General features: G+C 33.6%; 1 protein-coding gene across 5 annotated transcripts; it reads right to left on the bottom strand.

Annotated features, from left to right (window-relative positions):
• Positions 1 to 133: 133 nt before the first annotated feature.
• Positions 134 to 26,467, bottom strand: RIN4 (RPM1 interacting protein 4). Of its 5 annotated transcripts, none has more exons than XM_088849505.1 (6): positions 26,182 to 26,467; positions 24,985 to 25,104; positions 24,138 to 24,195; positions 843 to 1,331; positions 561 to 758; positions 134 to 413 (listed from the first exon to the last, which is right to left on the bottom strand). In XM_088849505.1, the coding sequence occupies exons 4-6, from the start codon at positions 1,224 to 1,226 to the stop codon at positions 381 to 383; spliced, it is 615 nt and encodes a 204-aa protein (XP_088705631.1). In that variant the 5' UTR covers positions 1,227 to 1,331; positions 24,138 to 24,195; positions 24,985 to 25,104; positions 26,182 to 26,467; the 3' UTR covers positions 134 to 380. The 5 variants fall into 5 exon arrangements, 4 of the variants coding, with proteins under 4 accessions (XP_088705631.1, XP_088705632.1, XP_088705630.1 ...); XM_088849506.1 differs by having other exon boundaries at positions 24,985 to 25,060; positions 26,182 to 26,305; XM_088849504.1 differs by lacking the exons at positions 24,985 to 25,104; positions 26,182 to 26,467 and adding an exon at positions 24,814 to 24,862.
• Positions 26,468 to 26,905: the final 438 nt, after the last annotated feature.

The raw sequence follows: 26,905 nt of genomic DNA, 5'->3' as shown, positions 1-26,905 counted from the left end.
GCGTGAGCAAGCTTGTAAATGAATGCATTCGTAGCCATTATGGCTATGCTATATGCGTGGATGAATCTGAACTCCAACGTGGGCATATATATTGAGCTAGAGAAAGTACAAAATTATGGAAGGGAACATCTTATGCATATTAAAAGGAGGTTCTTTTATTATAACAGGGAAATCAATAGTGATTGCATTGAGCATGAATTTCTTTTCACTGGTAATGAATATCATACCAACAGCTTCAGCCACACCTTTCTATGAACAGAACACAAATTTAAAGAATAGTAAATAATTTTCCATCCTTAAGGATGAGTAATAGGCGCAATGATGGGCTGACTTCCTAACCCTGCCACAGAGCTTTCAGGCATACGCATCATCATCAAAGATCAGTCATTTCTTGGTGAAAAGCAGCAACATATCTGCAAAAACGAGGAATTGTGGAGAGAGGTTTTTTATAGTGAAAACAGCTCTAGATCTGCAAAACAACAGGGGGGGGGGGGGGGGGCAGCAAAGAGAGATTCATGCAATAATAGAAACAAAAGAAAATGGAAGATGGTGTAACGTACTGATGATCTCGTAGAGCCATTGTGCTTTTTATAACTGGTTGGATAAACAACTGGTTTGGTTGGTATTACAGGGGGTTTTGCAGCTCTGATCTGCCTTTCTTCTTTCACTTTGTTGAACAAAACAGTGAAACCATCACCTGAGGTAGGATCCCTGTCATCCCAAGCTCCAAACTTTGGAACAGCTGCAACACTTTCAAGCTACCAGCAGTATAAGTTAGTTCCAATTTATCGTGAGAGAGAGAGAGAGAGAGAGAGAGAGAGAGAGTAAAACATGATTATTACCTGATCATCATCTCGTGAATTGCCACCTTTTGATCTAAAACGCACAGGAGAGGTCGGAGAAAGCCCATGGCCACCATCCCTTGAGCTCTTCCTCACCCTCAAAGGAGAGGAGCCACTATTTCCCTGTGACTGCATGTCTCTCCCGTATGAAGTATGTCCATGAATTGGAGAGCCATGCATGACCTTTCGGGCTCCTGAATCATAGCGAGAAGGTGAATACATGGGATAGCCATGACGCTCTGCATCATCTGATTGGTGTCTCTCGTATTGACGTCGCTTTGGCGAAGTGCTAGCTAAGTGTAATGGAGAAGCATCAAAGCTTTTGGGGTCTGCGGTTCCATATCGAAAGGCTTCAGGGTTCTCTTCAGGGTCATTTGGGTTCATGATCTTGCCACCAGTTCCTCTGGTTTTAACTGCATTCTCGAAATACTGTGTGTAGGGGACATTTTCTCCGCTCTCCCAGTTTCCAAATTCGGGGACATGGGAATGCTGCTCTCAAATAAAAATGCAAGAATTGCTTCATATGGAAGACCAAGGCAAAATCAAGCTCAACTATAAAAGGAGCAGAGGTAATGAGAAGTGGTAATCCTTAAAACTTCTTTGCTGAATTTGAGTTTACAAGAGTTATTAACATTTGACTCACTGTGCTTTTACACAATGATCAATGTATCTATGGCTTTCTAACTTGGATACATCTAATGGTGAACTTTGCAAGAAGTGTTTCAAGTCTTCTACAAGTAATGTGTTTAACCATATAGCAATGTTTTTTTTTTTCAGCTATTTGTTTAGGTGTGTTAATGTCAATAAAGTAAGGATTAAGATTCAATAATCCAACTCATGACATTTATCTGTGTATACATGCTTATGCTATTAGGAGTGGCAATGGTCCGGCCCAGGCCTGAGTTTCGGGCCATTTCTGGGCCTAGTTTCGGGCTCCAGCTGGCCCGGGAAGGCAATAAAACAAGATGTTTTTTGGGCTGGGTCAGGTGTCAAACGAGCGGCCCGTGTAAAAAATACAGCAAATGCCTACGGAATTACAACATGGTGCATTTGTAAACATGTAGAAGATCTTAACAAGACTGTGTAACTTGCTTCAATTACTTGTGCAAGTTAATCTAATTCAGGTAAAAGATGACTACTGTTAATCTCGCTTCCAAAGAAAGCGAGCAATCTCATTAAGCAAGTTAGTATATAAAAGAGTTGCTATCCACTTCACAAAGAAACCAAAAAGTTGAAGATTTTATGGTAATATCGAAAAACGTTTCCGGTATTGATGATGTGATCCAATTTTTTTGTAATCGATCCTCTGGTGGGTTTTTATTTTTTCTGGTTTGCCCAGATCCAATATTATCAACATAGGACTGGTTGCTTTTATTTTCTTCAAATCTAGGCTTGTGGTGTCTAGACTGCGCTAAAGTTGGACTGCCCGATGTCTGAAACATTGAACTACACTATATTAAGGCATTGGTCCTAGTTTAAGGTCAGTCTGATATTTGTAATAATAGGTTTTTGTTTGAAATGCGGCCGGATGTTTTGGTCATTGGACTGCCATATTATTATAAGGGTACGGTTTGTGTATAGCCGAGGCTCTAAACAATCAAATTAGATAGTGTCGAGAAATATGGTTTCAATACCGAAAATCTTTGTGATAGTTTTAAAATATATTTTTATTTTTATTTATAAGTTTAAAGTTTCAAAAATAGTGGTGATAAATAGCTATGTGAAAACTTGAAAATCTTGAAAATTGACGGTCCAAAAATGCGTTACAAAATACACTATTTTCAAAACTTTAAAATAGAAATCCATTTGTTTTCTCATGCCCATACATCTTGATGTCATGATCAATTTGAAGATATTTGGGCATCAAAACATCTTCTAGTGAAATTTTTGAGATAGGCTCAAATTTGATTGTTTAGAGCCTCGGCTCTATATAAAGTTTTTCCTTATTATAAAGTTAGGGTGCGGTTTGTATTGAGCCTAGGCTCTAAACAATCAAATTAGAGCCCACCTTCAAATAGTGTGAAAAAATGTAGTTTTAATATTGAAAATCTTTGTGATAGCCTTAAAATATATTTTTATATTTATTTATAAATTTTAAAGCTTCAAAAATGGTGTAGAACAACAGATCTATGAAAACTTAAAAATATTGAAAATTGACGGTCCAAAAATGCGTTACAAAATATACTATTTTCAAAACTTGAATCCATTTTTTCTCATGTCTATGCTTCTTGATGCCGAGATGATCAATTTGAAGATATTTGGGCATAAAAACAACCTCCTCTAGTGAAATTTTTGAGGTAGGCTCAAATTTGATTGTTAAGAGTCTCGGCTCTATATAAACTCTTCCCATAAAGTTATTATTAGGTGTCCATCCGATGTTTGTACTTTGTAATATCAAATTGACCCTGAATAGGGCTAATGCCTCAATATGGGTTAGTCCGATGTTTCAGACATCAGACCGACCCCCAAGTGACTTTTGAACTACGTCACAGCCCGAAAATAAAGAAAACCGGTTCGATGTTGCTGATAGTGGATGAGGGCAAAGCTGCAAAAAAATAAAAAATTATGACTGGATAGGAACTCCTTACGGAAAAAAGGATCATATCGTAATTCCCATAAATTTTTTCAAAAAAATTACATATTCGTAAAAGAAGAAGAAGAATAAACCAATACAGAAATTTCCTAAAAATTCGAAGAAGGGACATAAATCAGGGTTCGTGCGAGAGAAAGAGGCCTTGGGCCTTTTACAAATGGGGTGAAGGAGATTCATTTTCAGAGAACTAATTTTCTACTAATTTATTGCAAGGCTTTATTTCCAAAAAAATAGAAAAAAAAAGGGGCATAAAAGAACACGAATCGTAACATGTTGATCTCATATCTACCCAAAATAAAAAAACAAAAATTATCCAAAAAAACAAATTACCAAAATGAAATCAAGATAATTTAACAAACTTATTGAAAGTAATTAACATAGAAAACTCACAGCCATTTGCGATATGGATAGAGGCCTCAAGTATCCGCAAACAAAAGTTGCATGGAAGAGAGGTGAGAGGGAAATGAAAGCAATGCGAAGAAGCCACTCGTCTTTTTTTAAGAGGTGAAGACTAGAGGAGCTTCACACTGTTATTGGGCGGCTAGAGAGAGAGAGGGTCTAGAGAGAGGAGAGAGAGGGGGGATGATATCGAGGCTTAATTGTTGTCTTCTTCGTAAATAAAGGACCAGGAACAAAGTGCTTAAGACAAGATAACACTAAAAAACACAAAAAAAAAGTGCTTAAAACAATGTACCTGATAATCATGGGGTCCCATTTCTAAATATTGGGCCCTGTTGAGTCTATGAGAAACATGGAAGAGAAAACTATTCTATGTACCCAATGTGTACTGTTCGCAATGACAGATCCAATGTTGGTCTTTAGCGATGGACGATTAAGATGAAATGTGCTTTTGCTTAAATCGTGAGTCTATCAAGCCGATCAGTTCATCTCTACCGTCCATCCATCACAGAGGATGGAAGGTGGAGGTGAAGTATATACTCTTAAGCAGTAAAATTCTACTTATATTTTAGGGTAGTGATTTCATACCACGGTTGTATCATAGTATAATGCAACAATATTAAAAAACCATGTTAGGGTCATTTGTTTGATCCAACTTTTGAAATATACACTCTTTTCATTCTAATGAACAATAAAAAATAAAAAAGAAAAAGAAAAAAAGAAAAAAAGAAAAAAAGAAAATAGAACTTAAAAAGTATTTTTTTAGCCCAATTAACATTGGCCGTCCATTTTGATAAGATTATTAGATCAAGGCCTTAGAAGGATTTTTTTTCCTTTCCATTTTTTTTAAAATGGATTTATTATCATTAGATGTGTTAATATATATATATTGAGCTTGTAACGACTAAGATCTTGAAATTCACCAAATGAATAGCCTAGATTCATTGTTGGAGTGGTCTAATTTTGACCATATCTAGGGTTCAAATGGATTTTTTTTTTGGGATTAATTATTGAGATGAAGAGAGTGTGTGCGCAAAATTCTGGGTCATACAAATACCACAAATATAGTTTTCTAGAAGTGTGATTGCATTATGCTATGATACAACCGTTGAATGAAGTCACTGCACTATATTTTAAAGAGATTGTATACAATGAGACCATTTATCTTTACTTCAAGAAGGTCACAATCCCTTATATTCATTAGATGTCAAATTGGATGGCTTGGGCTAGTCATGAAGTTCGAGATCTTTTTTTTTTTTTTTTGAGCTTTGAGTCTTTTAAATGACACTCTTACAAACCATCCAGTTTGAATTCAAGGGACCAGAGTGAATGTGACCTCCTCGTACAAAAAGTAAATAGTCTTTTTGTATACTTTTTCTATTTGAAAAATGTGAAGTTTGTACAAGGTGCCCACTTTAAAAATAAGGTGCATCTCTAAAAATGCAATTTGGGTATAAAAAAAAATTACGATGGCCTCAAAATCCATTTCCATTCCTAATTATAAAATTTAAAGCTTAAAAAATAGTGCAAATCAAATAGATCTATAAATATGTACAAATTTTGAAAATGGTCGATCCAAATAATATGGTATAAGATTAGGGGTGACAATGGATCCAGATTCGATCTGAGAACTGACGGGTATTCCCGACATGGGTCCAGGTGTAGGTCTAAGTTTTGGACCCGTAGGTAGGTTCGAGTCTAATATGTGACACCCAAATAATCCCAGATACGGGTTTGCTATACCCGACCCATGGTTATTATATATAATCTAACTTTAGTTTACTGTTTGGTGGCGTGCTTTAAATGCTTGACTTTGGTATAGGTGCGGCTCACACGTAGTGAGTCATTGAGTTGGTGCGTGCTGCAATTAAATGGGATGGTATGGCAGTGCTTTCAAAACGTTTTATGCACCTCAAAGAAAATGTGGAGAAAGAGAGAGTGGGATTTGTCCCACATCAAAGAGGGGAATAAATTTACAAAAGATCTATAAAAGGCGTGGGGATGATTAAAGTCATAAACACATAACTACACGAGACCCATAATGGGTCCGGATCTTGGGTCTTTAGTCTGGGTCCTACATTTTGGACCTGTTGGGTACGGGTCCATAAGTAATGTTTTCCATAAGTAATGTTTTGGGCAGCGTTTTAAAAAACGCCGAGTCGAACCGGACTCGCCCGGTTCGACTTGGAAATAGTGAAAAAAGAACGGATCGTCCAAAAATCGGAAATCGTCCGGTTCTAGAGAGAACCGGACGATTCTGTACAGTGAATCGCCGATCACTGTACGGAATCGACGAGTCCGAACAGTGAATCGGCTATTCCGTACGGATTTTTTTTTTTTTTTTTTTTTTTTTTTTTTTTTTTTTTTTTTTTTTTTGTAATCCATGATAGATTTTTTTGTAATCCATGATCGAATTTTTTGGTTTTTTGTAACCCATAATAGAATTTTTTGTAATCCATGATCGAAATGTTTGTTTTCTTTTCTTGTAATCCATGATCGATTTTTTTGTTTTTTTTTTTTTTTTTGTAACCCATGATATAATTTTTTGTAATCCATGATCGAATGTTTTGTAATATATGATCGAAATGTTTGTTTTTTTTTTGTAATCCATGATCGAAATGTTTGTTTGTTTTTTTTTAATCCATGATTGAATTTTTTGTTTTTTGCTTTTTTTGTAACCCATGATAGAGTTTTTTGTAATCCATGATTGAATTTTTTGTAATCCATGATCGAACTATTTTTTTCTTTTTTTGTAATCCACGATTGAATTTTTTGTTTTTTTTGTTTGTTTTTTTTTGTAATCCATGATCGAATTTTATGTAATCCATGATCGAATTATATGTAATCCATGATCGAATTTTATGTAATCCATGATTGAATTTTTTGAAAATTTGTGATTTTTTTTGTTTAATCCATGATCGAATTTTTTTTTGTAATCCATGATAGAATTTTTTGAAAATTTGTGATTTTTTTTTTAATCCATGATCGATTTTTTTGAAAATTTGTTTTTTTTTTTTTTAATCCATATTATTCAAAGAGAAAACGAGAGAGATGATGATTCTGAAGCCACCTATCCCAGCCATATTATTCACATATCGAGTCCCAACAGCAACAGTGTAGGGATGAGCACGAAATACTGTAAATTAAATGCTGAATGGCGGTTCATGCAGGGAAAGAACATATCAATATTCGCATATTCATTCAAAAACATGAAAATTCTTAATGGAGTACCCTCATTTTTTTATTGAATTCCTAAAAACCAATATTTATAATGAATTTTAATAATTTTTTCGGATTTTTTTGAAGCTTTATTCTGACCGATTCACCCGATTCCGATCAGGATCGCCGATTCGCCGATCCGGATCGCCGATTCGTCGATCCGGATCGGTTTTTGAAAAGCCCGATCCGGGTCACCGATCCGGTTTTTAAACCATTGGTTTTGGGTATGGGTATGGGTATGGTTTGGGTATGGGTATGGGTTTAGGTCTAGTGGGACCTGACTCATATCCGACACATTGCTACTTTTATATAAGATGCAATATTTTAAGACTTAAAATCCTTTTATTTTTTTTATTATTATTATTATTTTTATTATTGTTATTATTATTATTATTATTATTATTATTATTATTATGTATGTAGGTAACATGTCAAAGTCAAGATGATCAATTAGAAGTTTTGTGGTGTCTGATGAGTTTTTGAAGGTGGTATAAGGATGGCACTTTATAGGTGGTATAAGGATGCCACTTTATATAAACTTTTTTCATTTTAAAACAATTTAAGACCAGTAGTACCACTGACTAAGCCCTTCTCCAATGAAAATATGAATTCTTTTTGTTTTGATTTTGCAGGCATTTGAAGTTTCAAACCTAAGGGGGCTGATACGTGCCTCAAGCCGGCACCGCGCTAGGCACTGCCTTTTGCTTGGGATTATTTGTAAAGAGAAGTTGAGAACGAGCTTGGTGGTAGAATTCCATACTATATATCTCATGACAAGTATCAGTCTTTCGCATGTTTCATAAACAAGTCCGAAGAGATACAAGCATGGGTTCTGAATTTGAAGTTCCTATTATCCTAAAGGCAGAGATACAAGCATGGGTGGTGGTTCTAAAAAGTCTGAATTTGAAGTTCCTATTATCCTAAAGGCCAGAATAATCAACATATATGAGGAAGGGCATGTGGGGGAAGAATAGGAGGGAGGAGGAAAATTAGCAAAGGGTGAAAGGAGTTAGAGAAAACATACAAAATATGTTGGATGCAATGGGAGTCTCTTCAGAAGATTCAGCGGAACTCATAACTGAGGTTTCTGCTGACGAGGTTTTGGGGTGGTTGTGGTCGGGTTCAGGAGAAATTTGGCTCCAAATGAAGATTTTATTGTGGAATGTTTAGGGCTTAGGTATTGAAACGAGAGAAGACACTCGGCAAGTTTGGCGAGGGAAGAAAAACCAAACATAATTCTTCTTCAAGAAACAAATATGCACCATGATGGTCAGATCCTTATGCGCAAATGACCCATGGAGTTCACTTATCATCCTACTTTTGGTCTTTCTGGTGATCTTTTGATGGTGTGGGATCAGAATTTTGTCGAGGGATCCCATATTACTGTGAAACAAACATTTTGTGTCTCTGTGTTTTGTATGGTGGCAATCGTGTGTCTATGGGCCAAGTGAAAATGGTGAAAAGCAAAAAAATATTTATGATCTCTCAATTTCGATATAAATATGGTATGGTGTGGAAATGCAGACTGTAACTTAGTCCGATGGCCTAACGAAAGTAATTAACAAAATAAAATAAAATCAATGATAATAAAGTTTAATGAATTATTCAGAGCCAAAATTTGAATATAAATCATTTTGGGGATGTCTTGATATGCTTTTGATCTTCTTTTATTACTGTAACTGAGTTGTACGAGTGGATGTACTATTGATAGTTTGCAGTACCCTTGAGGAAAGCGTATGTAATTGTGGTGGATACTGGTCACATTCTAAAATTTTAGGGAAATTTATGTCTGCACCGGTTCTTTAATCTGTTATTACGGATAGAGCTCAAAATAGGCCATTATTTACTCAAAATGATAGCCCCCTCGAAATTTTTTAGTTTTTAACAAATTTGCCCCCAGTCTGATTTTTAATCATCAGGCCTCTTGGTAACACCAATTGCCCGTTAGACCTCATTTTTTGAATATTTAATGCGGTCTGATGTTCCCAACATTGTACCGTGTTTAGACCTCATTTTTTGAAGGTTTAAAGCGGCTTGATGCTTCTAACATCAAACCATATTTAGATCTCATTTTTTAAAGGTTTAAGGCAGTCTGATATTTCTAATATTGGACTACGTTTAGACCTAAATTTTTAAAGGTTTAAGGTGGTGATAAAATAAAATAAATAAATTAATATGATGTCTAATGTTTAAAACATCGAACTGGAAGCAAACTTAAAAAAAAAAAGAAAAATCCGGAGACAAGGACCTCCACATAAATATCGCATATTTTTCGACTATCACGTTCAAATAAAATGGCACGCACATAATTTTCCCAAAATTTTAAAAGAGTTATACAATAAGATGCTAGTATCTACTATAGGGTTTCTGCGGCTATTAAAGGCCTTATGAGAACATGTAATCAATACCTAATATAGTGGATCAAAGAACTCCAGTGGGAGTATGGTCTTGAGGGACCAAGACATTATGATTCAGACAGATTGAGATAGGCAAATGCTATTTACCGATACTCAGACCTGACTTAACGAGCTTGGCCAGTCTAGTTGGAAAACTCCTAATTACTTGGGTAAAGAATAAAACCGAAGAGGGTTTATGGGTTATCCTTTAATGAAGTCGGAGTTACACATGAGTGAGTCAAGGGACTATGTGACCTTTATATATGATGGTTGGCCTCTAAAGACGATGGTTAAAGCATTCTCAATGAACCATCACACAACATATGCATATGATAGCCATATCGAGAGAGCAATACACCATTGAGGGTGCAATATGTACTTATGTGAGAGATTACTTTTATGCATCATAGAACTGTGGTGACATCTGGTCTAGGTGACCATGGATTCATCTCTAAGGGAGAACATGTAATCCATAGACTGGGATTATGTCATGTTGTCTATTGACTGACTTTGGTAGCCAAATCATGAACCCTTGTAGTGGTCTGTGGGCCATGAAAACTGCTAAGTCAGTTTGAGAAAGCAAGTGTGGATTATAGTTCACAATAGAAGATGAAGTGTTTCATAAATATTAATTCTTTAACCGAAGATCTTATTTCCATCAAATTATTTGAGTTTATTTTGTTTTGATGTTTATTGATTTTTAGAATGATTAACTAAATTTTTGTGAGTTTTTGAATATTTTATTATTGTAAAATGAATTTATAAAATAAAAAAACATTTAATTTTCACTATTAAATAATCAAAAAAATTAAAATTTATTTCTCAAATGCTAAAAATAAATTTTTTTATTTTAAAATTAATATAATAAGATGAGGGTCCATTGGGATGTGTGTGGGGTCCACTATAGGAGCCCTAGTTGACATGCCCAACTTTAAGTGGGGAATTCTCTACAATTTTGAGATATACTCATTTAGGATCTATTGATTTGGATTATGTCTTCTTAACCAAATCAATTAAGAGCAATACATGTTTTATGGAATCCTCAAGAGATTAGGACTTCTAAAAGAAATATAAATAAGAAAACATATATTATCTGATATTTTTCATATCTTTATATTTGATAAGATAAATGCTTAGGATGCTGAAGGACAAGGTATTGCACCACTTTGAATCATGATGGCTGATCTAATAAATGAATGGTTTAAATCTCTCACCCCCTATGTTTCCAATGATCAATTGGTCAGGACCAATCTACAAAAATGAATATCCCTATGGAACCCTATCTCCTTAAAAAGTCTATAAATAAATGACTCTTCACCTCTCATTTTCTACACCAAAAATCCTCCTCTCTAATTTTTTGCACCAAAAATCTCTTTCTCTCTCTCTAAACTCTCTATGAAATTCTTCTCTCTCTTAAAGGTACCATCTCTGTAAGGAGAGAGAGGGGGCACACCCCCATAAGTGACTATAGAGGTGGGCACACCTTACTCATAAAATTGTTTAAAACATTGAGGCCTTGGCTCGATCAAATAGTTATTGCTCTCATATTTTTGTGAAAGGGTTTAGCCAGAGCTTTCTCATATTTAAAAGATCCGATATTGATCATTGATCCCATACGCCTCATTCTCTGCACCAAAATGTCTCTGTAAACTCTCTGGGAAATTCTTCTCTTTCTCTTAAAGGTATAGAGGGCACGCCATCATAAGAGACTATAGAGGTGGGCACACCCCACTCATAAAATTGCCTAAGGCATTGAGGCCTTAGCTCGATCAAATAGTTCTTCCACTCATAATTTTGTGAGCGGGTTTAATCAGGGCATTCCTATATTTGGAAGATCCGAGATTGACCATTGAGCGCATGTGTCATTCATTAGAGAAGGAAACTCAGTGTGGGTATAATAAGTGCAGTTGAGGTAATCTTCCGGCATCTTGATTAGTTTGCATTATTTTATTTCTTATCCATTGTGTTGGTTTTATTCAATAAAAAAAAGTTGTTTTATTCAATAAAAAAAAGTTGTAAATAGAGACAACAAGTGAGAAATCTTTCTTTTAGTTGAATTTATTGTAATTGAATTATTATAAGTGTTATAGTTGGTGAGAAGAAAAAAATTTAAAACCATATACACCGTGCTATATCACCCTTTCCAACTTTCATCTACACCAACATTAGCAACTCACTCGAACTAAAGATGATTGAGCCTACAAGGGATCTTACTGTGAAAAGTCAAGGGGAAGGTTGCTACCAGTCCTAACTCCCAACCTACATATCTCCTCTGTGTACCCTTGATTTCTATCTCTTTCTAATTCAAAAGAAAATAAAATAATAGTTTAAAATTAGAACACAAAGGAGAAGGGACTCAACCAAAAGTATGTCGAGATATTATTACCTTGACATAATTAATGTTGGGATCGCATATACGCTCAAAAGCTAAAAATACAAATAAATGGTTGTCGAAATAAATCTAGCTAAAATAAAGAAAAGAGATGACGAAAAAATGAAAGAAAGCTAAGCGGAGTAATTTAATTGACCTTTGATTTTCAAAAATAATTTATCTTTGATCTTTTGCATGTGGATCCTTAAGGGGTCATTTGGCACGCGCGAAAGTTGGAAGGAAAAATATTTAGATGTGTAAACATTTTACAAGAAAAAATTAGTCAAGCATGTTTCCTTCCAGTAAACACAGTTGGAAACAAGGAGAGAGAGAACACAACAAACTTTGAATTTTGAGATTCATTGAAAGTAGATCACTCTATGATTGAGAGTGGCCATGATCAGCAACTCCATCAGTCTTGTGGTCTTATGCTTGATTTCCATGCTGCGTTTCCTCAAGCGCATGTCTTGCTGTGGCGTCTTCTTTGAAAATGAATCCTTAATCACTCTTTCCTTAGTTTTGAAGACTGATAATTTTTAACCTCTAATGGATCCTTGATTTCCTTAATAGGGGTGGCAGTGGTAGTCCTGGCCTTAAAAACAATTAGGGCTTGGACCACAAAATATGGCCTGAGGGCTGATATTTTGTCTGATTTTATTTGGTCCGGCCTGGTTTGGGAGCCCTGTGACTTCTTTGGGTTGATTAGGGCTCAGCGTGCCTGATGGGGACTTGGGCCGGGTTAAGGCCTGGATTAGCCTGGTGCAGGCCCGGCCCCTTGCCAACCCCACTCCTCAATTTGTAAAATTAATTTGACATAGGGGCATAGTAAATAGGAATATAATAGCTTCATTTTCCACTAGAATTTCTATCATTTATGTGTTTTAAATTAAATTAGTATAAAAACAAGTATTTTAAAACCCAGCTAGTCTCGATTTGGATCCAAAGTTGGCTGAGGACAAATTCGTTCCGGGAGGGTATCGATCCTGACCCAGTTCCCTATAAAACCTCCATTTGAAGGTTTTTTTTTTCTTTTCTTTTTATTTAGATCTTATCTAATGTTTTCTTACCTCCTCTTTAAATTCCAGCCCCATAAATAGTTATTTTAATTTTTATTTGATTTTTTGAATTGCTAATTTGGACCAATCCAGATTGTTGATCCCGTAATTTGACATGAGCATTAAAGGTGGACGATCGATACAACTAATCTCAATTTTGAAACAATGATAACCAATGTTTGAAAATTCGTCGATCCAGATCTCCGCCCGATCTGGATCGAGAATCATTGATGACGATCTAGATCTCTTAATATATTGGGATCAGAGGACTCGTCACCCTAGAACCAGCAGGTTCATATATATTATATTACAGAAACTGGACACATCACCGGTTCACAACTCCAATATTATTTGAAAATAATACTTGGTTTTTTTTTTCTTGTTAAATTTTTTTATTAATTTGACAAAAAGAGCATCATAGGCGACGACCCAGACAACTTCAATATTATTTGAAAATAATACTTGGTTTTTTTTTTTGTTAATTTGACAAAAAAGAGCACCATAGGCGACGACCCACATTTTGATCTGAGAGCAAAAAGAGTATCGCAGACGGCCCACCTTTTGATACGTCGCCTCTTCCTTGTGCATTTCCAACTCATCAATGCAAGTTTATTGCTCTCGGAGTGAGTGCGACGTTCCTTTTTGAAGACTTTGTATTATATTTTCGATATGGGACAAGTCCTATTTGGGGTTTCTCATTTCGATTTCTATGGAGGTGTCTCTATCACGTCAATGGAGCGAATAGAACAATAAAGTTTGTAAATAATAATAACTCATGCATACATAAATTTATTTATTTATTTTTATTTTTCATTAAAATATGATTATAAATTTATATTTTGAGCTATAATGCAAATCGGTTTTGGGGATATTGGAAAATCGTATTTTAAAAATTGATTATTTTCTAAATAAATGTGGAGATTTTTGAGACCTATAGGTTATTGGTGCATATGGTGTGTGATTCAATCTTTTTTTGTTATTTTTAAATTTTTTTCAAATTTTGTTTCATTATTTTTCATTTGATAGTAAAAAATCACTTTTTTTAAGGTTTTTTTTAATTTCATAACATCAAAATTTATGAGGGGTTCTATATTTATTTTTAATCTTATGATATTGAAGTGTTTCTCAATATTTTTCAATCATATTCGATGTAATATTATAATATTATAATAATATAACCAAATCTTTTATTTTATATATTAATTTATTCATATTTGAATGACCTAATGTAATTTTTTTTGTTATAGTTGTAAATACGATTTTTTATATATATTAAAATTAGATGTTATTATAAGACGAAGGTTAAATTTATTCTTATTCATATAGTAAAATAATTATAAAATATAAATTAATAATTTCAATTTTAGTATATAATATTATAGTTGGTTAGGTATTGATAATTTTGGATGAGAAGAGATAATTTATAAATATTTGATGTGATACTAATTTCACTTTGTATGGAAATTTTTTTTTTGTCTTATAATATAGAAGTGTTTTTTAGTGTTTTTATATTCTTATTTAATGCAATATCATTAATAATTATATGGATATCCAAGAAACAACATATCAATATTGATGTGTCTTTACAAAATAACAAAAATAGATAATGTAACAACTTCAAATTTTTTTGAAACCCAAAAAGTACTTTTTTTGGGAATTTGTAGTATTTTTTAAGCCAAAATCGACCGATTCTCTAATCCGAATTATCAATCCACTCGATTCGTAGCCGATCCAGGTAACCGACCCAGTTTTTTAAACCTTCATCAGAACCATTACCTCATTATGTGTTGGTTTCCAGCTATCTTAATTTGTTTTGTCTACATTTTTTATAACAAAGGGATAACCAAGATCCATTGAAAAGACCCCTACCAACAACCCACCGCATTCCTGCATGGTCTATGAATTAAATGCACTACTCCACATGATCAAAGTGGGGACCACAACAATGCACATAATTGCAACATATCAATAAATGGAAAAACGGTATTAAATGTTAGTTAAAGGAAAATAGTTTGATAGGCCCTACTCTTATCAAAATAAATAAAGCCTCATTTCATAACTCACCAAAAAATTACAATTCAAGTACCGAAGAACTTTGAATTGATCATCTCAGCATCTTAAACATTATGGTTGTAAAAACAATTAGGTATTTAAGTTTTAAAAAGAGTATATATTGCAACAAATCATCTACATCATCCATTTTCCCCCCTAAAAATAAGTCCTCCTAAAAAATAAGTGTTAATAGATCTACAAGATTTGTATTAGTTTTTTAGTTTTAAAGTTTATTGTCGGAATTGAAAATTGATTTTAGAGCCATCATAAAAATTTATGATGGCCAAAGTGCTTTCTGGATGAGGATTTAAGGTGAGGCTGTATTTTATTTTCATAAAGCTTAGGGCCCATAAAAACTTCATATGTGAAGAAAAGGTTAAAAAATTGTTGAATTAAGGGAACGTATATGGCTCAAAATAAGGTTCCGAAAATGGCATTAAAAGATGGGTGTACGCATGTGTTTTCGAAAAAGAGCTTGGGTCGTGATGGTAACACCCCACACCCTAGTTACCATGTTGTGGTTTTCATTCCCATTGCTAACACTACCCATTAATACTTTCAAAAAATTAACTCCTAATCTACTTGAAAAAACGGGTAGGGACTGTCTTCCCCATTGAATTGCCCCAAAAAAGATGGTAGCCTTTCCAAGGGTGTGGTTTGCATAAGGTTGAGGCTCTAAATAATCAAAGTAAGATGCACAATCAAACAGTATCAAAATATGTTGTTTTAGTAACATGAATCTTTGTGATAGCTTGAAAATTTATTTTCATCGTTAATTATAAAATGTAAAAATTAAAAAATAATATAGATCGAGCAGATATATTAACACCTAAAATCTTGAACATTGACGGTCTAGATAATATATTTCATGGTGCACTATTTTCAAGACTTGAAATATCTCTTTTTGTTCTTTTTTTGTCATGTGCATAAATCGATTATTGAATTTAAGGTTTTTTAGCATCGAAACAATCTCTTCTGGTCAATTTTTGAGGTGCGCCTTAAGTTGATTATTTAGGGCCTCACCCTTATATAAACTTTTTCTTCTAAATAATTGAAAACATTTATCGTCATCCACATATCAAATATATGCTTCTATGTTTCAAGCTATCTTATTTAATGAATGATTGAGATAGTTTCCATTATAATATCACAAGGTAATTTTTAAGAGATATTGATCGGACAAATCATGGTATCTAATTTTTATTTCTATTTTATATATTATTTTGACAAATTTGGGGTGTCCCCATTTTTCTTAAGTGCGCACCCACTAAAAATAAGACAAATAATTTCTAATAAAAAATAATGATCTAAATACCCTATTAACTATTAGAGGTTTTTGCTCATTTATTTTAGAAGAAATATTTTTTGTATTTTTTAAGACATGCCTCAATTTATGTCAAGATGATTTGTAGAAAAACGTCTAAACATGAAACATTATTAGTTGTGACATTGTTACTAAAGCAATCTTAGCCGTTCATTTAGATTGGACATGTGAGATTAGTCGTGCTATATGATTTATAGTGGGTGAGGCCATGTATAAATGGTTTCTCCAAAAAGAAAAGTTAGGCTAATGGTGTTTCTTGATTGTAGTTGGACTAATAGTGTTGATTATGAAGCACCAAACCAATTGTACAATGTAGGTGCTCAAAGGGAGTTGAGTCCAATAAGCTTGGAAAGGCCACAAGGCAATACATACTAAACAAAAATTCAAGGGAATTTTAGAAGTATTTTTTTAATAATTCTTTTAATTTTAAGGATTTCTTGAAAAGTAACTTCTTAATACATTTTCTTTAAAAGCAATCCTTGTTAAGAAGTGGGTCTTAAACCGAAAGCAAATGCAACCTACAGTGGGGATAACATTATATTTACGTAATGTTGATTACTCTAGGTGGCGATTCCCCAAGGGAGCACTGTCTGTTGGAAACTTGGTGGGTGAAATGGGAGTAGAAGATGATACGATTTTGAAAAATTAAAAGCTCGAACTCTTCGTATTTTTTGGCACGTAGGAGTACACTCTCAAGACAATATTTGTCCCATCCTTTTTTATACTGAATTTGATGTGCATAAAAAGGACAATTCAACCTCGGGATACATGAAAATAGAAAGGTCTTTTTTATGTTCTTAAGTTTTATGCACTTGACACTAAACACCAAGAGCCACTATGAGGTTAAACATTAATTGTAGTGGCGATTACATGCACCACCAACAGCTACAAGTTACTTGCACCTCCTTAAAAGAGATGTTACAAGCCTTCAATTTCATCAACGGCAGTGTCGTCAAGCTTTCTTTCGCCCCCACGCTTACACGTGCACCATTATTCTCTCATTTGTACTGAGTATATTACATGAAAATGTGTACTCTTAAATACAGTTCAATATACTGTCTCATCTTCAATATAAAATGAAAAATCCACAACTTTCTCTCTACAAAATACAGCTTAGAAAATACCACAAAACCATATTATTTTGAAACATACACAAGTCTTTTTCAAACCAAAATATCAATACAGTCCACATTTAATTGAGCTTGTTAACTTTCTCTTGCATTTATGGATGGATTTAAATTCACAACATACATGAAGACTTGAGTTGGTTAACTTTCCCTTGTATTTATGGATGAATTTAAGTTCACAACATACATGAAGACTTGAGTTGGTTAACTTTCCCTTATATTTATGGATGGATTAATTCACAACACAGTTGAAGACCTCTAATGTGCTCTAGAATACATGCTAATTAATGATAGCTGAAAGAATCTTTGACCTTTTTTTGGTTGTTTCTTATGGAAAAGAGGCGCAAGAGAGAAAGCGATAGAGAATAAAGAAAGTTGCTTCTTATCTCCAAATATCCTCTTGATTTTATTAAACTTAGGGTTCGTTTCCATGTGGAGTAATTCGTAAGGCACGTTGTGTACATAGTGAATCTGGACCATCCATTTCCATAACATGCTCAATCAAGGTTAAAACATTTGCTAACATGGAGGAGATTTGACCTGACTTTCTTCAATTTCATATAACTGTAATAGGTATTACATCAAAAAAACTAGGGTCTAACCAAAATAAAAAGAAAATTTGAGTGGGAAAATGTAAACATAGAAAGTAATTAAAAATGGGTGAGGTTTGCAAGGTTGCAACCTCAAACAATCAAAATAGGGCACACCTCCAAACATTGTCAAATATGTAATTTTGGTGCCGAAAATTTTTACAATGGCTGGAGAATCTATTTTTATCTCTAATTATAAATTTTAAACTCCAAAGCTGGTTCAAATCAAGCAGATTCAAAAAAAATTTGAAAATGGACAATGTAGATAATGTGTTGCAAGATATATTTCTTTTGGGACGATTTTATATATATATATATATATATATATATACATTTTGATATCGAGATGATCAATTAGAAGGTTTTTCAACGTCAAAATAGCTTTTTCCAATGGGTTTTTAAAGTGCATCTTAATTCTACATTTAGTGTCAACCTTATATAAACTTTTTCCTTAAAAATTGATAAATTTCTATTCAAATGTAAAAAAATATGCTATCTCCATGAAAAATAATTTTTAAAAATGTATTTCGGGGTATCCAAACGGCCCCTAAATTTTCTTCCAAATACAACCTTTGTTGTTTTTGTTTTAAGCGCTATTTAATGATTTAAGTCCTTGTAGGACGTTCGGGCCACGATATATGAGCCTTTAGCTGGTTTTTATGAACAATCATGGAAATGACCATTAGTCAAAGGTCTTAATCAAGTGGAAATGAATTCATTATAGTGATAAATATTGAATTAAGTAATATTAATAGGTGATTCAAATCAATTTAAATAATCTTACGGGAGTTTCAAATTAGAATTGGGAAGAACTGAGGAATTTTTGTGTTTGATCAACACGAGCTTATCTAGATTAAGTGTCTATTTATCAATGAGCTAGGGATGTTTCCAAACTTTTTAAGTTCATTGTTCATGTCCAAACTCAGTGGAAACAGTTGGATTGATCAAAATGCCATTGGTAGTTTCAATCCAATTATGACACTATGGCGCGTTTTGAGAACACTTATCTTAAGGGATTGTTTACTATGAAACCATTTTTTTTTTATACAAGGAGCTCACAAACACTTTTCACTATTGGTTGTGAAATAGATGAAAGTGTGTAACTGATAGTTGACAAAGGTGATCTAGCATGGTGTATACAATTTTTTTTTTATTTCACACCGACTAAAACACTTACAATGGTCTAATTACAATAAATTCAACTCAAAAGAAAAGAATAAATAAACAAATTAGTTCTCACTTGTTGCCACTAATTATAATTTTTTTTTATTGAATAATAAATAAATAAAAACATTATGCTATGAGAAGAAGGAATTACAAGAGAATGAACGGGTAAACAAAAGTAAAGATGCCGAAAGATTATCTCAATCGGACTTAGAACACCCCACACCTGGTCTCCTCCTCTAATGAGGAATAAATCAATGGACCTTTTCAGATCTTCTAAATATAAGATTACCTTAACTAGACTTAGAACAACCCATATTGGGTTTCCTCCTCCAATGATGCATGGGATCAATGGACCTTTTCGGATCTTCCAAATATAGCAAAGCTATGGTTAAGAGATTATGAGACTAGCGCATGGGATCAATGGACCTTTTTCGAAACTTCCAAATACGGGAAATCTATGGCTAATAGTCATTCTATTAAATTTATCCAGTCCTATGATCTTAAGAGATCTGTGGGATGAGAGATTTAAGTCATTCATTCATCAGATCAGCCATCATGATCTAAAGGATGATGCATAACCTTATCCTTCAGCTTCCTAAACTTTTATCACATCAGATATAAAGATATGAAAAATATCAGATAATATTTGTTATACATATATGTCTTTTCTTATTTATATATCTTTTATGGTACAATTACCTTAGGACTCCATAAAGCATATCTAGTTCTTAATTGACTTGATCAACAAGATTATCATGGTCAACTAGGCATATTTCAAAACTTTGTAGAGAATTCTCCACGAATAGTGGGGCGTGTCAATTAGGGCTCCCATAGTGGCCCCACGCACATCCCAATGGGCCCTCATCTTATTATATTAATTTTAAAATAAAAAAATTGATTTTTAGTATTTAAAAAATAAATTTTAATTTTTCTTATTATTTAAATGCTAAAAAATGAATATTTTTTATATTATAAATTCATTTTGTAAAAATAAACTATCCAGAGACTCACAAAAATTTAAATAATCATTCTAAAAATCAGTTAACATCAAAATAAATAAAACAAAAATAATTTGATGGGAATATGATCCCTAGTTTGGGAACTAATAATTTGAAACACTCCATCTTCTACTATGAACTACAATCCACAAATGGTTTATCAAACTAACCTTATAGTTCCCATGACCCACAGACCACTGCAAGGGTTTATGATTGGAATACCAAAGTCAGTTAATAGACAAGTGAATATATGGATTACATGTTCTCCCCCAGAGATGAACCCATGGTCACCAAAACCATATGCAACCACAACTCTATGGTGCATATGGGTAATCTTTCACACATGTGCATATTGCATCTTCAATAGTGTCTTGCTTTCTCGATATGACTATCATATGCACACACCGTGTGATGGTTAAGTGATGAGGCTTTGGCTCTCGCCTCCAAGACCAACCATTACACACAAAGGTCACGTAGTCCATTGGCTCACTCCCCTAGGCAACTCTGACTTTATCAAGGGATAACTTATAAACCCTCATTGGTTTTATTTTATTCCCAAGTATTTGGAGTTTTCCAACTTGATTGGCCTACCATGTCAAGCCAAGTATGAGTATCGGCAAATAACGTTTGCCTATCTCGGTCCCTCAAGACTACAATCTCTTGTTCCCTCCAGACCACACTCCCATTGGAGTTCTTTGTTCTACTCATATATTGATTACATGCTCTCATAAGGCTTTTAATGGCTACAAAAACCCAACAGTAACAACATTTAAAAAATTTTGTTTTGAACTTTGTATCTAAATAATGACACTTCTACAACCACTTAATTTTGAATATGACAGTCAACAATGATAGCGACGTCCTATAGAAAAAGTAAATGATCTCATTAGATATATTTCTTCATCTTTAACAATAAATCTCGCGCTTTTCAACTGGTCTTAACAAGATTTATTTCTTTGTGATTTGTAATCGAGTCCCTATCACTTTCAACTAAAAAGCTACATGAGTTTCGGCCTCTTTATTCCCAAAAAGGTCTCAAAAGCATGCAACTATGAGAGATTTTCATAAATATTTCACTTGATCCATTTTTTACCTTGGAAGTATAATTGTCCTGGCTCGGTTACATCATAGAGATTGTGCCAACCGCATTTAATATTTCAAAAGGAGATGGGAACATCCAGGGACTCTATGTCTAGTAGTTCAAATATATTTACAAAATTAATAACTTTGAAGACCAACGTTCTAAAACTCAGCCAAGGCAACTTGGGCTAGATCGAGTAATCGGGCTTCGGCCCATGGGTGAGGCAAGGTTTGGGTGAGTTAGTTGTACACAATGTTTTTAAATTTTAAATATAATATTATCGCAGATTTATATCAGAACCTCTTATAAATAGGCCACTTATATAAGGGGCATTAACCAACACGACATTTATTACTTTGTTGATAATGAGCTGGACTCGGATGATAAAGGGATTTTTTATTTCAAAGGTATTTGTTTGCCAATCTTGATCAAAATTACCTAGTTAATTGATTTTCTAAATTATGCTTTCTTTTCCACTAGAAACCTACCTGTTTTTATTATTTAGGTTTCCTAAGGTTAAACTCTATGGAATTTAGGGATCATTTTGCATTATTTCTAGGTAGGACCATGTTTTGGGAAGACTACGGTTTACTATGGATTTGGTATATTCGGCTAGTGTGGTCCCTAGAGTTGAATGGCTATTTTAAGGCTTTTCCTATGACTTTAGAGGGTCATTTTTATGCCTTCAAAATGTAGAGAAAAATGACAATTCCAACCTATGAGTTTACAACTGCCCCTCTTTGGCTTGGGTGGAAAAGACGTAGACAAATAAATACTGATTATAAAGCTTGTAAAGACTCTAAAATTATCAGATTAAAAATCATATTTTGCAAAAAAGAACAAAAACATGGCCTCTAGTAGCTGCTATTTGATAAACTAAAATTCTCTTCTGATTTTCTACTATTTTTGGAAGATTTGTTCCTTTGAATTTGAGAACGAGTTTCTACTCTTGACCAAGAGATACATTAATTTTGGCCTTTGCATGACCTAGAAAGACCTTATGGGCACACAACTGGTGCTCTTTCACAAGTGTCTTATTTGGCTGAGTTTTATAGTGGGAACATAATTGTCCAGACTTGATTATATCCCATACACGGGCATGTAATACTTTGAAGGCATAAGAGACTCCAGGTCCAATCACAATAAAAGTTGTTTTACAAAACTGAGTTCCTCAAAAGATCGAATTTGGCATCATTTTTAGACTCGGGCGAGTACTATGTTCCGATTTTGTATATATTTTTCATATTCTCTTTTATGATTATATGCGGTGAAGTGATCTTTTTGGCTATTATTCATGCCTCAGCATGACTTATTTTTAAAAAAGCTTGCCTGTTAGAAGACAGGTTCATCGGCTATATTCGATGCAGCAACCTACTGAAGAGGTCCTGTGCTTTTTAACCAACAAGCTACTTAAGCATTTGTAATAAGAACAAGTATCTTATTATATGTATATCGTAATTTTCTTTTGTCATTCTCGTTTTTTTTAATATGACATGAACTCGGCCTAATAACTCGCATTGGCTAAGGTCCGAGTACCTTAATCGAGTCGATTTTTTGAACATTGGTGTTTGCCATTATGCAATGAAAGTTACCTGTTGTAGCTCCAATGATCATAAATATTTTTTTTTAGTATAAGTTGGAGATAATAGTCTCCTTATGAATTTTGGGACAGTTAACTTTTGTGCTAGCCTTGTTTTAACAGTCTTTCAACTTTCTTGGGCCACAATTTGACTACAAGTGCATTATTTGTCAGTGGCACAAATAGGTCACTAGCATCCTCAAGATTTGTGAACTCTGAGTTCTCAACGTGGTATATAGAGGAGAGCAAATTCAAGTTGCAATTAAGCACTTTTAGGCAATTTTGAACATCAATAATTACTTTTTGAGAAGATTAATCTCATCTTTTAGGCTTTAAAGGATCTTAAGATAAAAAATAAACTGGAGATTTTTCTTAGGTCGTAAGTCCAAAATGGGGCCCACTGGCATCATTTTATGAATAAGCAGAGTTCCTTTCCTTAGCAAGCCTTGAAAAACTGACATTTTGGCATGCCACGAGCCCACGACTCATGTGAAAAAAGTATATATAAAAATCTTTTTTCAAGGGGGAAATTGCATTCATGGGGTCAAAACTCTCATAAATCAAATAATCCTAATTAACACAATAGGCTTTTAATTTTCATTTCAGGTGCCTTCTTAAAAAAAATTGTAAAACATGTCCAAATTATCCTTGTTCAGGATTGGCAACTGTGAAAAAGTAGGGGCTTAATAGTAATTTGATCGCATTAATAAACAAGGGTACTCCCATCATTTAGTTGGAGCCTCTTAAATATGTTTAATTATTAAAATGCCCATGCTTATTTATAGTTATAATCCTGAATAAAGGCCCTTGAATATTTTGTAGGATTTTTTGGGAGATGAACCTAAGTTATATGAAAATTAAAGTGTAAACCTCCTATTGTTATTATGATGTTTTGACCCCTTTCATGATCATTAAAATGATATTTTTCCCCTAATATGTCGGCGATCTAAACAAAACCTAGAATACGGCAATCCAATCTTGCTGGGCCCGTCAAAATCTTAACACTCGGCTGTGATATAATTCCCCTTAAACGGATGAAAAGTACCCCTTGCTCTAAAATCTAGGGTTCATAAATATTATTACCATCCTATTAATAGATTGGTACCTATCTGGGTTATGTCATGTAATTTGTGGGATTGATTCTTTCTCCATCACCATTCATCCAATTAAATTTTGGTAGTTGAGTGGGGAGGAGGTCCTTTTCAAGATATCACATTGTGGTTTTCTGTCACCCTAACCACCTAGGTTTTCTGTCACCCTAACCACCTAGCCCATTCCTTATTCTCAAAGAATTGACATTATTAATATATAAAATATAAAAAAGAAAAACCTCAACCAACTTACTCGGTCATTGATTGCAGAGAGCTGGATCCATTGCTCAAGCTGGCTCTCCAATGCTATTCTGTATTGGGAAAAAGAGTTTATATAAGGGAGGGACTCTAAACAATCAATTTAGGGTGCACCTCAAAATTCACTAAAGAGGTTGTTTTGAAGCCCAAAATTCCTCAAACTGATCATCTTGACTTCAAGATGTATAGAAATGAAAAAAAAACGAATTTCAAATCTTAAAAATAGCATATCATATATTTTTAGACTGTCAATTTTCAAGATTTTCATATATCTGCTCGTCTACACTACTTTCAAAGTTTTAAATTTTATAATTAGAAACGAAAATAAATTTTCTGGCCATCACAAAGGTTTCCAGTATTGAAATAACATCCGTCAACACTACTTGTAAAATCACTATTTATTGGTATAGTCACCCTTGAAGAAAAAAAATAACTTTATTTTAGACATAAATACTCCCAGGTATAAACCTATAATTCTCTATCTAAAAACTTGATGGTCGGAATTTAGAGAGAAAAATTATCTCAAAATATTTAGATAGAGTTTTAAAAAGAGAAACTAACTCAAAATTTATACGAAGTTATTTTTGTTCAACACGAAGTCATTTTCTTCTACGAGGGTTGACTGCAAAAATAAGTAGTAATTGCGTTAGTGGTATGGTTTAAAAACGTACCGCGCGACCGTACCTATAAAGTATGATCCACCGGTACACATAATTTTCCCTTCGGCATTTGAGTTTTTGCAAACAGCCATTGACAATCAACGGTTCAGAGTGATGGACAGTTAATGTTGTTTGATTACCAACGGTCCATCAATAATTAAATGCTCAAACCACCATACTTACACAGTCAACTATCTTCATCCATTTAATTAATCCTGGAGCCCGCATCCAAGTGGGTCGTAGGCACCGTGCTTCAAAACTTGGCCAAGTCGATAACAAAAAAGTTTGAAATTGTGAATGCCTCTGCCAACACAATTATAATCCCATTTCCATTACACAATTACAATCCCAATTCCCTTATTACAACAATTACAATTACAATTACAATTCCATTTTCATTATTACGAATATAATTATATCATGCACTTAAAAAAAATCAAAAGAAAAAAAAGTGAAGCAAAAGTAAGGCCAACGTTATCATGCACTTATTTTTTTGTTTGTTAGAAAAAGAAATATAAAATTTAAAAAAGACGAATCGATTTTTCATCATACTCATCAAAAAATATATTTTTATCATAAAAACATAATTTTATCAAAAAAATATAATTTTAGTAAACAAAATAGATAAACACTTTCCATATTCATCATAAAAAATAATTTTATTGACTTAATAATATAAAGTAAAATTAATTTTGTTAAAAAAATCGGTTTCTCAAAAACCCCTAAAATCTAGCAACATTTCGAGCAAAAACTACCCTCAATGTTCGGAAAATCTAACAAAGCCATACAACAGCTTTGTAAAGGCTTCCATCATCTTTAAAAGCACCAAATCCAATAAAAAAATATTTGATATTCTATTTAATTAAAAAAATCACATAAAATTTAGACCTATGAAATTTTCATGACATCAAGCAAGAAATAAATTCGTATAAAAAGCGTTGCTCAATTATAAATCAACTTACCTATTTTATATGATAGATGAAGCCTTGATAATCAACTCCATAAATCAATTTCATAAAAAAGACAGGTAAATTGATCAAAAATCTGTATTTTGGATCGAAGACAAGTTCTTCGAACAGCAAATTTTGAGGCCAAAATCGACCCCAAATATTATTTTTTTTAACAAATTAAAACATGGATATGGTAACCAATTTGATTATGATTCAAAATCCTCAACTTTCATCAATAATATTTACCTATTAAAGAAGAACTTAACGAAATGGCAGATTGAATTAGGGTTTTTCGAGCAGCTTGAACATAAGTTCTTCGAACAAATTTTCAGGCCAATATCAACCACCTACATCTTGTTTGTTGAACAAATTGAAACATGAATATGATAATTATGATTCAAAACCCTCAAGTTCATCAATAAATCGTTACCTATTCAAGATGAAATTAACGAAATGGCGGATCGAATTAGGGTTCTTCGAGTAGCTTCAACACAGGTTCTTTGAGCAAAGTTTCCAGCCAAAATCCACCCCCTATATCTTGTTTGTTGAACAAATTGAAGCAGGGATATGGTAACCAATTCGATTATGATTCAAAAGCATCAAATTTAATCAATAATCGTTACTTATTGAAGACGAAATTGATTGAATGGCGGATATTTCCAAAGGTTAGAAATTCCGCACTTCAACACACAAGAACCATTGTTTTTTTAATCTTTGATTCGAATTTTGTTGTTTTATAGACAATAAATAATGGTTTACAACACTAAATCACCGAAAAAGCCAAAAAAGGGCAAGGAAATTGAATAAAAAAAAGCAAGAAATTTGAGTTACTGAAAATAACGGGATCCGTTTCAAAAAAACGGCCGTTATTTCATTTTGCCCGTTTTTTTCCGAAAAAAACGCCGTTTAACATAAACCGGTCCACTTAGTTCAAAACCGGCCGGTTAGATATAAATACTGTTGGTTTGACTTTGAATCAGCTGGTTTTGGTCCTGATTTTTTAATGAGAGATAGGTCTAGGTATTGGTACCCCAAAACCGGTCCTAACGGGATTCGGAACCCTAGCGGTTCCAATCTACCCGGCCAGTTCCAATCTAACCGGTCGGTTTTGCGAACGCTGGTTTTGATGCTCAAATATACTCAAATTGATCATC

The sequence above is a fragment of the Amborella trichopoda genome, chromosome 10 (assembly GCF_054954075.1).
Source record: "Amborella trichopoda isolate Santa Cruz 75 chromosome 10, AtrichopodaSantaCruz75HAP2 v2.0, whole genome shotgun sequence".
In the NCBI taxonomy this organism is placed as follows: Eukaryota; Viridiplantae; Streptophyta; class Magnoliopsida; order Amborellales; family Amborellaceae; genus Amborella; species Amborella trichopoda.
The sequence above is the reverse complement of the archived record's forward strand: the minus strand, read 5'-3'. Positions and strand labels throughout refer to the sequence as shown.